Source organism: Carcharhinus amblyrhynchos, chromosome 7, assembly GCF_965287045.1.
Source record: "Carcharhinus amblyrhynchos chromosome 7, sCarAmb.v2.hapA, whole genome shotgun sequence".
Taxonomy (NCBI): Eukaryota; Metazoa; Chordata; class Chondrichthyes; order Carcharhiniformes; family Carcharhinidae; genus Carcharhinus; species Carcharhinus amblyrhynchos.
Genome location: NC_137330.1, coordinates 87,011,205 through 87,024,793, shown reverse-complemented (window position 1 = coordinate 87,024,793; position 13,589 = coordinate 87,011,205). Strand labels below are relative to the sequence as shown.

Below are 13,589 nucleotides of genomic sequence, written 5' to 3'. Positions count from 1 at the left end.
AAACTTAAGTGAAGTCACAATAGCGAATTCAACTAATTATAGTATCACAAAATATGTAAAATTGAGTAAATTCTTATTTCAACATTAATAACTAAAATTCTCAAAAACATAACTAGCAGCTGGTTACAAAAAAGCATTTTAAGCAGTTGATGGATGGTAACTTGAGGCAAACTATCGCAACTGTAGTGACATGCTTAACTGCAAAGCTTTTACAAACATGGACAAAGAAATTTATAATATAAAAACTTGACAAAAAGTGTGACAAAAGCATGACATCAGGAGTTGGATTGTGTAGACAGGAAATACATGCAGAAGAGAAATGTTTTAACAATATAAATATCTTATCTGTTGTGATGTGGGTTTTTTTTAAATTTGTTCAGGGAATGCGGGTGTCACTGACTGGGCCAGCATTTATTGTTCATTCCCAAATGCCCTTGAACTGAGTGTCTTGCTCTGCCATTTCAGAGAGTAGTAAAGGGTCAACCACATTGTTGTGGGTCTGGATCAGATGTAGGCCAGACAAAATAAGGACAGCAAATTTTCTTCCCTAAAGGATATTAATGAACCAGAGGGGTTTTTGACAACGGTTTCATGGTCATCATTCTTTTAATTCCAGATTTTTATTGAATTCACATTTCACAAACTGCCCTGGTGGGGTTTGAACCTGGGTCCCCTGGTTTTCTTGTCCAGTGATTTTAATGATGCTAGTCTCTCACAATGAACCAATCTCAAGCTCTGTAAAGATAATGGCTGTCATTTTTTGGCCATTTATGCCCTGCCAGCACTGCAAGCGAGGATGGAGAATTTGGCCCTTACCCAAATCTCCATTCATTGCAACAGAACCAGAGAAACAGCCAGAAAATTCTGGCCAATCTCTCTATTGAATAAGTCTAATCAATCCCAAATTAAAATGATGGTGGTAACAGCTGAAACATACCTGTCTCTGAATTCCAAACATAACATATTCCATCTTCACTGCCGGAAAACAGAAAAGTGCCACATGGTGTGAATGTACTATATAGCTGTTCACGGTAATTTGTTGCCCCTGTATACTTCTTTGCAGCCAATCTGGAAAATGAATGGGAAATATAAAGGTGGGGATTCCAACAGTCCAGAAAATAAACACATCAAAACATCAGGAGGATATAATAACCAGCTATTTCTAATTATATTTTCAATATTATTATACTCAGACTATCTCCTACAAGGATCAGTGCTTGGGCCCCAGTTATTCATAATCTGTATCAATGATGTGGATGTGTAATAGTTCCAAGTTTGCTGATGACACAGAACTTAGTGGGAATGCAAGTTATGAAGTGGATGCAAAGAGGCTTCAAGAAGACTTGGGTTCAATGAATGGCAAGAACATGGCAGATGGAATGTAATGTGGAAAAATGTGAACTTATCCACTTTGGTAGGAAAATGCAGAGTATTTCTTAAATGGGGAGAGATTGGGAAGTGTTGATATTCAAAGAGACCTGGGTGTCCTTGTTCATAAGTCTCTGAAAGCTAACATGATTTATTGCCACATGTATTGGGATACACATTTCTTGTGCACCATACAGACAAAACGTACTTTTTATAGAGTACATGGGGAAGAAGGAAAGGAGAGGGTGCAGAATATAGTTGCAGATTGGTATACAGAAGGATCAGCTTAACGTTTGGTAGGTCCATTCAAAGATTTGATGGCAGGAGAGAAGAAGCTTTTCTTGGATCGGTCGGAACATGATCTCAGACTTTTGAATCTTTTTCCCGACGAAAAATGGGAAGTGAGTATCTTCAAGGTGCTTGGGATCCTTGGTTATGCTGGTTGCTTTTCCGAGACAGCAGGAAGTGTTGACCAGTCAATGGATGGGAGATTGGTTTGAGTGACAAATTGGACTACTATCATAACCCTTTGCAGTCTTGGTCAGCCCCATGTTTCCCACTAATCCAGTTAGTTGCTATTTACTCAACTTTGCGTTTTGCTCTGATCTAATAAATTTAGATTGCATATTGCAAACTTCTAAGGGCATAACAATGATAAATGTAAATAAATGTAACATGCATGATTCAGCTAAGCAAAGAAGTGTGCGCATTGTGGACTTGTCTTTTTGGAGTGTGCCATGTTGCTGAAAGATTGGTGATCACTGGACTAAAAGTTTCGTCATGAGATAATTCTTTTGCTGTTGCACAAGGAGTGCAATTAAAAAAAAAGCACTTAACCTTATGGGGCTAGCAACTCTTGTTTGCTTCCTTGATGTTTCTCCAGGTTTCCCATAACCTGAAAAACCATGTGCCAACTGTTAAATGCAAGCCAGAGTCACAATATACTAAGACTTATTCAATTATGTTAATCAAGTGCCTTGATTTCCCAAGTCACACACCTCACTATTTGCACTATGAAATTGACAGCAGGTGCGCATGTGTCAGGTTTGGGCAGGTTGTTTTAATAACTTACACTCTTAGGTCCATCACTCTCAGAGTGCTGTCTCTGGCATGAATTAGTAGACGTCTACCATTTGGGTGAACTTCCAAGTGATTTATAGGAACACCTTTTAGATCATTCTGCATAACGTTCTGTAAATAATTTGGAATAATGTTTTCAATATATTGTAACTACTCAATCTTCAAAATATTCTACAAATACATTCACTAGATCAGGGAAATGCATCCAAATCAAAATTTATAATATGCTACAATCTGCTCATCTCACCTGTATGGATTACAAGTTAAAACAGTCTAATAATTGCAATTGGCTTTTATATTTCACCTTTAATATAGAAAATGCCCCCAGATGTTTCGGCAGAGAATGTTAAAATGAATAATTGAAAGGTTTTGCATAAGAAATGTATTTGGAGAGTGCATTTCACAAGTGGGAGGGGAGGTAAAAAGTTAAAGTTCCAAAGACAACCATTTTTAAAAGTCAGGTTAGTGGAGCCAAAAATTCTCCCAACTTTGTGCACCTTACTCGAGGGAAATCGGGCCATCGTTAACTAAGTAACTAACCCTGCATGACAGGTGTTGGTTATAACTTTCAAAGATTTTGAAACACATTTTGATTTTTTCCTCAGAATAGACCTATTTCAATGGAAGTTGTCAATCAATTTGTTAAATAGACACTTCGTTGACACTTAATGTTCATCAGCCTTTAGAGAGGATTTAAACTATCATGGGACACATTATGATCAATCAGGATCTGTGGTAGTTACTTAATACAGATAAATAATTACTTGAGATTTCCAGCAAGTTAGTTCCATTAGATTTACACTATGCAGACCACAAAATACACAAGTAGCTACCACTTACCAGCAAACTGATGATTGCTTTTGCATTGCAAAGTATGACCAAATTACAAATGTCAAAGTTAATTAATTTAGGTTATTAGCATATTGTTACAAGATGCCATCCTCATTAGAACATGAAAATTGTCTTTGGGAATAGGTGATATTATAATCCAGACACTGTAACCCTTGCAAGATGTTAGAGTTTAGAAGAATGAGGGGAGATACGTATAAGATGATGAATGGGATGGATAGGATAGAGGTGGAGAGGCTCTTCCCGCTCAAAAAAGACAGTAGGACTAGGGGGCACAGCCTCAAGATAAAAGGGGGGCGGTTTAGAACAGAGTTGAGGAGGAACTTCTTCACTCAAAGGGTGGTGAATCTCTGGAATTCTCTGCCCGTTGAAGTGGTGGAGGCTGCCTCGCTAAATATTTTTAAGACGCGGGTTGATGGGTTTTTGATAAGAGAGGGGATTAAGGGTTATGGGGAGAGGGCGGGAAAGTGGAACTTAGCAGCGACAGATCAGCCATGATCTTATTGAATGGCGGGGCAGGCTCGAAGGGCTAGATGGCCTACTCCTGCTCCTATTTCTTATGTTCTTATGTAAATGGCAGAGCGGTTGAATTTCCTGTTACTGTACCTCAGTAATAGTCCACTGCTGAACTAAGTTTTCCCGTGAACTCTGATTTACAAAAGTGCTCCAAATAATGATCAGTCCTGAATTGTCTCCCGAGAACATACGTAGTCCTGTTCAATAAAAAAAACTCTTAATACCTTTTAGAAACCACCCAATGTAAGTTACATTTTTTAATACAGCTCTAACAAATTTAGTTACTGAAATCCAGTGTACAACAGTGAAGACAAAATTGTTAGAAAATACAAAGTGCGGCTTTAAAAATAATTCACGTTTTTAGATCTTGTATATTAAAAATGGACACAGAATGGACCAATGACAGCAGTATCAAGGCAACCGACTAGTTCCGGCTCCTGGGCATTGAACTCCCAGTCACACTTTAATAGCATGAACCTCAGAATCAACAATAGTTCAAACTCATTAATATTAAGGCAAATGACTTTCAGCAAAAATAGCAACTGAACGCTGGAAGATCACATTCATTTTCAGTCCCCACTATTAATTCAGCAAACTTGTCACCAACTCCTCAGCCATTTGAACAGACTGATACAGACCACACAAAATTGTGGCATCCTGTTTGACCCGAGAGTACAGATTCGCTTTGCCAAATACCTAACCATCTTTTCCCTTCTGAGAAAACCGAAGTGAAATGTTTAGTCAGGATTGGTTCTCAGGCTGAACTTCCTGTTGTAACTTCCAAGTTGTGCTGCAGTAATGTTTGTGCCGTTTATACCTTACTACTTTGGGTTTCTGGAACTCTTTCTTTGTTCCTTTTGAAAAAGTCAAATTTCCTTGAATGACACATGATACAAAAATATTGTAAACAACTCTTGAGGTTTCAGAAGGCATTTTTTAATGCATTCTGGGTGAAACTATTTCTTCCAGTTAAAGTCCACATCTTGCTAAACCATCACTCTGGATCACTGATCATCTATTTAATGGTTTCAATCACAAACATGTTGCCTTTTTAAATGTATAGACTTGCTTTGCAAATTATCAGTCTCTGTTCCTTGCACGGTGGCTCGCACTACAGCCTCACAATGTCAGGGATCTGTATGGAGTCTGCATGTTCTTCCCACATCTGTGTGGGTTTCCTTAGATGCAATGACTTCCTCCCACAGTCCAAAAGACGTGCTGGTTAGGTGCATTGACCATGCTAAATTCTCCCTCAATGTACCCGAACAGCACCAGAGTGTAGCAACTGGGGGATTTTCACAGTAACTTTATTGGAGTGAACTAATTTGTGACACTTTAATTTCTCTACAACTGAATTCCACTAGACATCAGAATAGGTGAAGCTGACATGCCATCCTATATCTTCCAGCCCTATACTCACTTGGATGGAAATTGCTTTTCACAGTGTGAGCAATTTTGACATTGTGAGCAATTTTGGGCCCCGTATCTAAGGATGTGTTGGCCTTGGAAAGGGTCCACAGGAGGTTCACAAGAATGATTCCTGGAATGAACAGCTTGTTGTATGCAGAATGGTTGAGGACTCCATATCTGTACTCATTGGAGTTTATAAGGATGCGGGGGATCTTACTGAAACTTACAGGATACTGCAAGACCTGGATAGAGTGGACATGGAGAGGATGTTTCCACTAGTAGGAAAATCTAGAACCAGAGGACACAACCTCAGGCTCAAGGGACGATCCTTTAAAACAGAGATGAGGAGGAACTTCTTCAGCCAGAGCAGTGAATCTGTGGAACTCTATACCACAAAAGGCTGTGGATGCCAGGTCATTGAGTATCTTTAAGATGTGGATAGATAGGTTCTTGGTTAATAAGGGGATCAGGGGTTATGGGGAAAAGGCAGAAGGATGAGGGTGAGAAAAATCAGCCATGATTGAATGGCAGAGCAAACTCGATGGGCCAAATGGCCTAATTCTGCTCCTATGTCTAACAGAATCAAATGCAAATTTAGCCAGATATTGGGTACCATATTAATCAATCATAGACTCATTAGGCATCTGCTATTGCTACAGTTTCCTCCATGGGCATAGTTTGAATTTATTTGTTAGAAGTACATTTCTACCTGTGTACTGGTGTGTGAATGAGAAAAAGGATGCACAGTAAGAAATATGGCTCAAGACAAATCACCCCAGAAACACTGACATATACAGGTTGCACAGCTAAGCTAAAGATATTAAGTGAAATATGAAAGAGTAATGAGTGGATGCATGCCTTTTATTTTGAACAAAATGAAAAAGCTTTACAATAATTAACAATGATTCTTTATTGTAACTAGATTTAATGTAATGTAAATGAAGCGGGACTCAATCAAACTTTAAAACATTAACAATAATCATTGCAAAGAGTAATGCATTAGCATTTTTATACACCAACACTGCATTTAGGGAGCACGTTTAAAATTGCAAAACACCTCAAAGATGTTTCAGATGAACATTATCAAACAAAAATTTGACACTAGACCACACAAGGAAATATTAAGAGAATAACTTGATCAAAGAGGCAAGTTTTAAGGAGCAACTTAAAGGGGGAAAGATACAGGCAAGAAGTTCAGAAAATAATTCCACAGTTTAGCTAATTGAAGGCAAAGTTGCCAATAGTACAAAGAACAAAGAACAAAGAACAAAGAACAACCCAGCACGGGAAACAGGCCCTTCGGCCCAACGAGCCCGCGCCGCCGCATCATCCTACACCTATTCTACCCTGCATGTCTACGAATGGAACCCTACTCAGTCAGATTCAGGGAAGAAATAGTGTCAATTTGGTAAAAACCGATCAGCCTAAGAGCACATCTTTGGGGTGTGGGAGGAAACCGGAGCGCCCGGAGGAAACCCACGCAACCACAGGGAGAATGCGCAAACTCCCACAGACACAGGCCCAAATCCATGTGTCTGCACAGCCAGCAGTGCTAGTCACTGAGCTGTTGCGGCACCCGTCTACTGGTCCAGGATCAAGCACACACACCGACATGAAGTACTAGGCCACTCCTGGAACTTCCAAGAGCAGCCCACGCATGACCCGCCGTGTGCATGCCCCTCGTTTGACACGAGGTGGACCTCCACCTGTGGAATAAAGACAAAAATATTAATCTTACAGCCTGCCTTTCCGGTGTCTCCCGAGGTTTAACCCTATTTAATAGCCCCTACCATATCCCTCCATTCTCGTTTCACTCATGTGCCTATCTAACTGCATCTTAAACGAATCCAACGTTCCTGCCTCCACCACCCTACTCGGTAGCGCATTCCAGACCCCCACAACTCTCTGCGTAAAGAACCTTCTTCTCACATCCAAATTATACCTCTCCCCCCTCACCCTTAAATGATGACCTCTCGTGTTCGTACCCAGTCTAGGGAGCAGTCTCTCACTATTAACTCTATCTATTCCCTTCAGTATCTTATATACTTCTATCATGTCCCCTCTCAATCTCCGTCTTTCCAAGGAGAATAGTCCCAGTTTCTTCAACCTCTCCTCGTAACCCAGTCCCCCCATGCCAGGCAACATCCTGGTAAACCTCCTCTGCACCCTTTCCAGAGACTCCACGTCCTTCCGGTAGTAAGGTGACCAGAACTGGACGCAGTACTCCAAATGCGGTCTAACCAACGTTCTGTACAACTGAAGCATTAGATGGCAGCTTTTATACTCTATGCCCCTTCCTATAAAGGCTAACATCCCATAAGCCTTCCTAACAACGTTCTCCACTTGTGACGCAACCTTCATGGATTTGTGAACCTGCACTCCCAGGTCCCTCTGTATGTCTATACTCCTAATCGGCCTACCTTTTATCACATAGCTCCTCTCTGCATTATTCCGTCCAAAATGCATCACCTCGCATTTGTCAGGATTAAATGCCATCTGCCACCTATCTGCCCAATGCACCAACCTATCTATATCCTGTTGTATCACCTGACAATCCAGTTCCGTACCCGCCAACCCTGCCATCTTGGTGTCATCTGCAAACTTGCTGATCACACCACCTACGCTCTCTTCCAAGTCATTTATGTAGACTACAAAGAGGAGAGGTCCCAGTACTGAGCCCTGCGGCACACCACTGGTCACTGGCCTCCAGCCCGACAAGGTCCCCTCCACAACTACCCTCTGTCTCCTATTGCCCAGCCAGTTCTCAATCCACCTAGCTACCTGGCCTCGTATCCCATGCGCCTTAACCTTTTCTACCAGCCTACCGTGAGGGACTTTGTCAAACGCCTTACTGAAATCCATATAGATGACATCAACGGCTCTCCCATCGTCAACCGTTTTTGTCACCTCCTCAAAGAATTCCACCAGATTCGTAAGGCAAGACCTCCCTCTAACAAAGCCATGTTGCGTATCCCTAATCAGATTGCAACGCTCCAAATGCTCATACATCCTACCCCTAAGTATTTTTTCCATTAACTTCCCTACCACCGACGTCAAACTCACCGGTCTATAATTTCCAGGGTTATCCCTACTACCTTTTTTGAACAACGGGACCACATTTGCTACCCTCCAGTCTTCTGGGACCTCACCTGTGTCCAAAGAAGAGACAAAGATTTGCGCCAGAGGCCCAGCAATTTCATCTTTCGCCTCCCTAAGCAGCCTGGGATAAATACCATCAGGCCCCGGAGCTTTATCCGTCCTTACGCTACCTAAAAGCCCTAGCACTTCCTCTCTCGTAATAACTATATCCTGCAACTGAACCTCCGCTCCCTCCAAGAGACCGCACGATTCCAAACCCCTCTCCTTCGTGAATACCGACGCAAAGTATTCATTCAGGAGCTCCCCCATTCCCTCCGACTCAATACACAACTCTCCACTCTTGTCCCTAAGAGGACCAATTTTCCCTCTAACTACTCTCTTGCCTCTAATATAGGAATAAAATGCCTTTGGATTTTCCTTAATCCTACCAGCCAAAGCCATCTCATGCCCTCTCTTCGCCCTTCTAATTCCCCTTTTTAGCTCCCTCCTACTCTCTCTATATTCCTCCAGCGCACTCTCCGTACCCATTTGTTTTGACCTAACATACGCCTCCCTCTTCTTCCTGACCAAGTCTTCAATATCCCCCGTAATCCACGGCTCTCTAATCCTACCTTTCCCATCCTTTCGCTTAACCGGAACATACCTCCCCTGCAACCATTTCATTTTGTCCCTAAAAGCCTCCCACTTGCCAACCGTGGACTTGCCAGCTAACAGTCCCTCCCAATCAGTTTGCTGCAGCTCCCTCCTAATCCTGCCATAGCTCTCCTTCCCCCAGTTCAGCACACTCCCGTTCGGACGGCACTCGTCCCTTTCCATTTTTATCCTAAAGTAGACGGACTTGTGGTCACTGTTCGCCACATGTTCGCCTACCTCTACCTAACCCACCTGCCCCGGCTCGTTTCCCAACACTAAATCCAGTATAGCCCCTCCCCTAGTCGGGCTAGTTACATACTGTTCTAGCGACCCTTCCATAACACATTTCACAAACTCCTCTCCCTCCGTACCCCCAGCTCTAGGCCCCCTCCAATTCACTCCGGGAAAATTAAAATCACCCACTACAACCACTCTATTCTTCCTGCACCTGTCCAAAATGCCCCGCAAATGCCTTCCTCCACTGACTTTGGGCTGTTGGGTGGCCTATAGTACACCCCTAGCAATGTGATCTCTCCCTTTTTATTCCTCAACTCCACCCACACTGACTCAATCCCTATCTCTTCCATATCGTCCTCCCTCTGCACTACTGTGATGTTTTCCTTGACTAACAGTGCCACCCCACCACCTCTCTTCAACCCTCCTCTGTCACACCTAAAACACTTGTACCCAGGAACATTCAGCTGCCAGTCCTGCCCTTCCCGTAACCACGTCTCCGTTACAGCCACCACATCTAACTGCCTCACAAACATCAAGGCTCTAAGCTCATCCGTTTTCCCTGCCACACTCCTAGCATTGAAACAGACACAGTTCAACCCACAAGTGTCCCTCGGAACCACCTTCTCCCTTATAATTTTCCTTTCACCCGACTCTCCCCCAGCCACCTCCCCACCCCCCCTCCCTATTAGTTTAAATCATTCCTGAACACCCCAGCTAACCTCCCCGCTAAGACACTAGTCCCCCTCCCGTTCAAATCCTCCCCACCCCTCCTGTACAATTGCCTTTCTCTCCTAAACACCTCCCAGTGATCCACAAAAGTAAACCCCTCTACCCTACACCAGTCCCTCAACCATGCATTCAATTGCATGATCTCGTCATTCTTAGCCCTGCTCGTACTGGGCAGCAACCCAGACAGTGCCACCCTGGAGGTCCTGCTCTTTAGTTTGGCCCCCAACTCCCTAAATTGCCTACGGACCTCTCCCCTACTCCTCCTTCCTATGTCCCCCTCCCCTACGTGTACTATGACCTCTGCCTGGGTCCCCTCCCCTTTCAAAATTCCCTCTACCCTTTCCATTATATCCTTTACCCCTGCTCCAGGGAGGCAGACCACCATCCTGGAGTCGCGCCCCTGCCCACAGAACCTCCTATCAATCCCTCGGACCCTCCCATCCCCTACCACTATCACCTTACCAGCCCCCTTCCGTCCCTCTAAGTCAGTCTCCCCTTCCTTCCTATTTTTCTGTGCCCCTGCCGACGAACCTTGGGGGGCCTCCGAGGAGGCCGGGGGACCCTGACTACTCTTCTTCTTCCTCTTTCCCCTCCTAACAGTCGTCCATCCTCCCTTCTCTTCAGCCCTTGAGACCTCCTCCTGCTCATGGTTCCCAGCCATTATCTCCTCGTTCTCCCTGACTAGAAATGCATCTTCCAGCCGCCCCTCGAGTTGCCTGACCCGGGCCCTCAATCGCTGCAGTTCTAAACATTTACTGCAGATGTGGACCTTGGGGACACGTGACACCACCAGGAACTCCCACATGTGGCACCGGACGCAACTTACATTCCTCCCTATATTCCCTACCATGTCCCAACCTCCTGTAAGTGCCCAAAGGTAAAAATCTGTCACTCACCTTCTCTAAGCCTGCACTCGCCTAAGCCCAGCAAGCCAAAGCCCTTCTCACTCAGTTCCCACTCACTCCGCTGCCCGCTCTATGCTGCTACCCCTTTTTTATACCCCCCGCTCCCCCTTAACGACAATCCCCTGGCCTAACTTCCGGTACGGAAGTAAACTACACTCTAACAAGCCCCGAGAACCGGAAGTAGAGGAAAAAAGCGGTTTTTAATTCAAATCAGTCACTCACCACAGCCACAGCCACCAGGTTCAATGCTCCGGAGAACAATGAGTAGAGGGATTAAAGTTGAGAAAGTGCAAGAGATCAGAATTAGAGAAGCAGAGAGATTTCAAAGGGTTGTGAGATGAAAGAGGTTATAGAAATAGGCCATAGAGGATTTGAAAACACTGATGAGAATTTTAAAATCAAGGTGTTGCCAGGTTAGGAGCTCATGTATGTAGGTCATTGAGCACAGGGATTGGTGATCCGCTGCAGTAATTCCTATGACATATCCCATGGATTGGATCCACACCAGATAGCTTCCACAGCCGGTATTTTACGACCTTGCTTGGGTAAGGCTCATAAAATCTCATCTGAGGCCATTGGAGAATTCTGTAATTCTGTTTTGAGAGCCTCTCCTCTCCCGACTGCGGGGCAGGCAAGGCAATAAAATTCCGGCCCACAAGTTTCTGAGGCCAATGGAGAATTCTGTTCTGAGAGCTTCTCCTGCCCCGATTCTGGGTTCAGGTGAGGCAATAAAATTCCAGCCCACAAGTTTCCAACATGCAGGGTTGAATATTAGCAGATGCCAGCATGATTGGGATAGAGATGATGAAAAGGACAGCTACAAACTTTCAGTTGTCAGGTCCTACTTTTCTATATTGGAGGATATCGACGAGGAGATCGCCTGCCCCCTCTGTATCTGCTGTGACTCAGTAGATAGCATGTTCATCTGAGTCAGAAGGATGTGTGCGTGAGTGCAACTCAACCAAACAAAATCCAAGGTCGACACACCAGCCAAAGACCCAGTTTGCCCTCTTAGATGGATGAAAAATACCGATGGAGTATTTAGAATAAAAGTAGGGAAGTTACCATTGGTGTAAAAACAGAAGGTGTTGAAAAAACTCAGCTGGTCTTGCAGCATCTGTGGAGAGAGAAACAGAGTTAACACTGAATTCAGAAGAAAAGTCACATTCAACTTTAAGTGTTAATGCTGCTTCTCTCCCCACAGATGCCGCTGAACCTGTTCAGTTTTTGCAGTAATTGATGTTCCTGTTTAAGACTTTCAGCACCCACTATATTTTTCTTTCTCCTAATAAAGATACTTGAAGATCTGTTTAGTTGACATTGAAATTCATATTCAGCCATAACTGTGCCTGATGAGCTCCTATGTTACATCATGGCTTCCTGTTGTGTCGATCCTGAAGACATGATAGTCACCTATGAAGGCATGAGGACAAAATTTACTTTAATTGACTTTGAAGAACGCATATATCAGAATTGTGAATGTTAAGTAGAACTGTTGAATTATTACAGAAGGACTAACACTTGTATGTACTTTAACAGTAGCACATTAGACATCAAATATTAACAAAAATCTTAACAAAGAAGTTTAATAAAAAACGCCACACTCACCAGAATTAGTGGAGCAGCATCAATGGTGGAATATCGTGAAAAACCAATTCTTTGGCTCATCTTAAGGGTCTGCCTTGGGTATATTGTTATCCAGCAATGTTTCTTTCTTGTTTTTTTTCCAACTATGAATTTTGTTTTTCTCTTAGCTATGCTTCACAGATAGATTACACATCTAACAGACCTTAGCTGTTACAAGGCTTCTGAAACCTTGGTTTTCTTTTTAGCAGCAATTTATCAACCACGTAAAAGCCTGAATTGAATGTGGTTTTAGTGTCTAGAAATGTTGCAATTTCATAAATTAAGATAACTTTCAAAGCCATTTGTATAGTCTCAAAGCTGGTTTCTGCTGTTTAACGGTTCTATGAAGCTGGAAGAAAAATAAGTAGTTTAGTGGCTTCACACCATACAAACTGATAGGAAACAAGCACCTTTGGAAGTAGCCTGCAATACTTAAAACTAGGCTGCACCTCTTAGAGAAGTTGCATCTTGGATTGAGCAGGTAGTGGAATTCTTTGCACATGTCACTGTAACATGGAAAAAACTCAATAATAGCACAAGAGAAAGCGTGTGCTCCAAGGCTCTAATGCTGCACTGGAGGCACTGGCAGAGCAGGTGCAAAGGAGGTGAGAAGTGCCATTTCCACAGGAGGTCACCAGGTTCTCATAACAAATGTTCAGAAGGCAGGGAAATAGACAATGTGGTAGTTAATGGCAGTGTCAAGATCCAGGGATCTTGTTGCCACAAAATGTTCAATAATCTCAGGAGTGGTAAATGTCAGTGAATTTTTCAAGTGCCATATCCCATATTCACTGCATAAATATTATTCAATGCACTACAGCATCACTCATCTGCCAACAATCTCTATCAACAGATTTAACTAAAATTCATGATTGCAATGCATCCACACATACTTGGCTCAGGTTGCAAGCCTCCTAACCACATTTCACAGTTTATGTTTGTTGCCAGCTATTTAAATACAACAGCCACATTATCCAAGCAGATTGCACACGGACATATTTCCTTCTCCCCTGTAGGACAAGGTGGTGCATAACTGGAAACAGCAGGACTTACCTGCAGGGCACAGGCATGTGTCCTGAACACAAAAGAACAGATGGTGCTTACCATCATTCAACTGGCCACTGCCAAGGCTCTAGC

The 13,589-nt window shown here is 43.2% G+C and overlaps 1 protein-coding gene across 4 annotated transcripts in view; it reads right to left on the bottom strand.

Annotated features, from left to right (window-relative positions):
- Positions 1–13,589, bottom strand: part of ahi1 (Abelson helper integration site 1) — a 243,862-nt gene that overhangs the window by 152,114 nt on the left and 78,159 nt on the right. For all 4 annotated transcript variants that reach the window (XM_080192718.1, XM_080192720.1, XM_080192721.1 and 1 more), the window contains exons 14-16: positions 3,904–4,010; positions 2,441–2,559; positions 938–1,068 (exon numbers count right to left, since the gene is read on the bottom strand). In XM_080192718.1, coding sequence (XP_080048844.1) covers positions 938–1,068; positions 2,441–2,559; positions 3,904–4,010 — 357 coding nt within the window. The remainder of the gene's footprint in view (positions 1–937; positions 1,069–2,440; positions 2,560–3,903; positions 4,011–13,589) is intronic.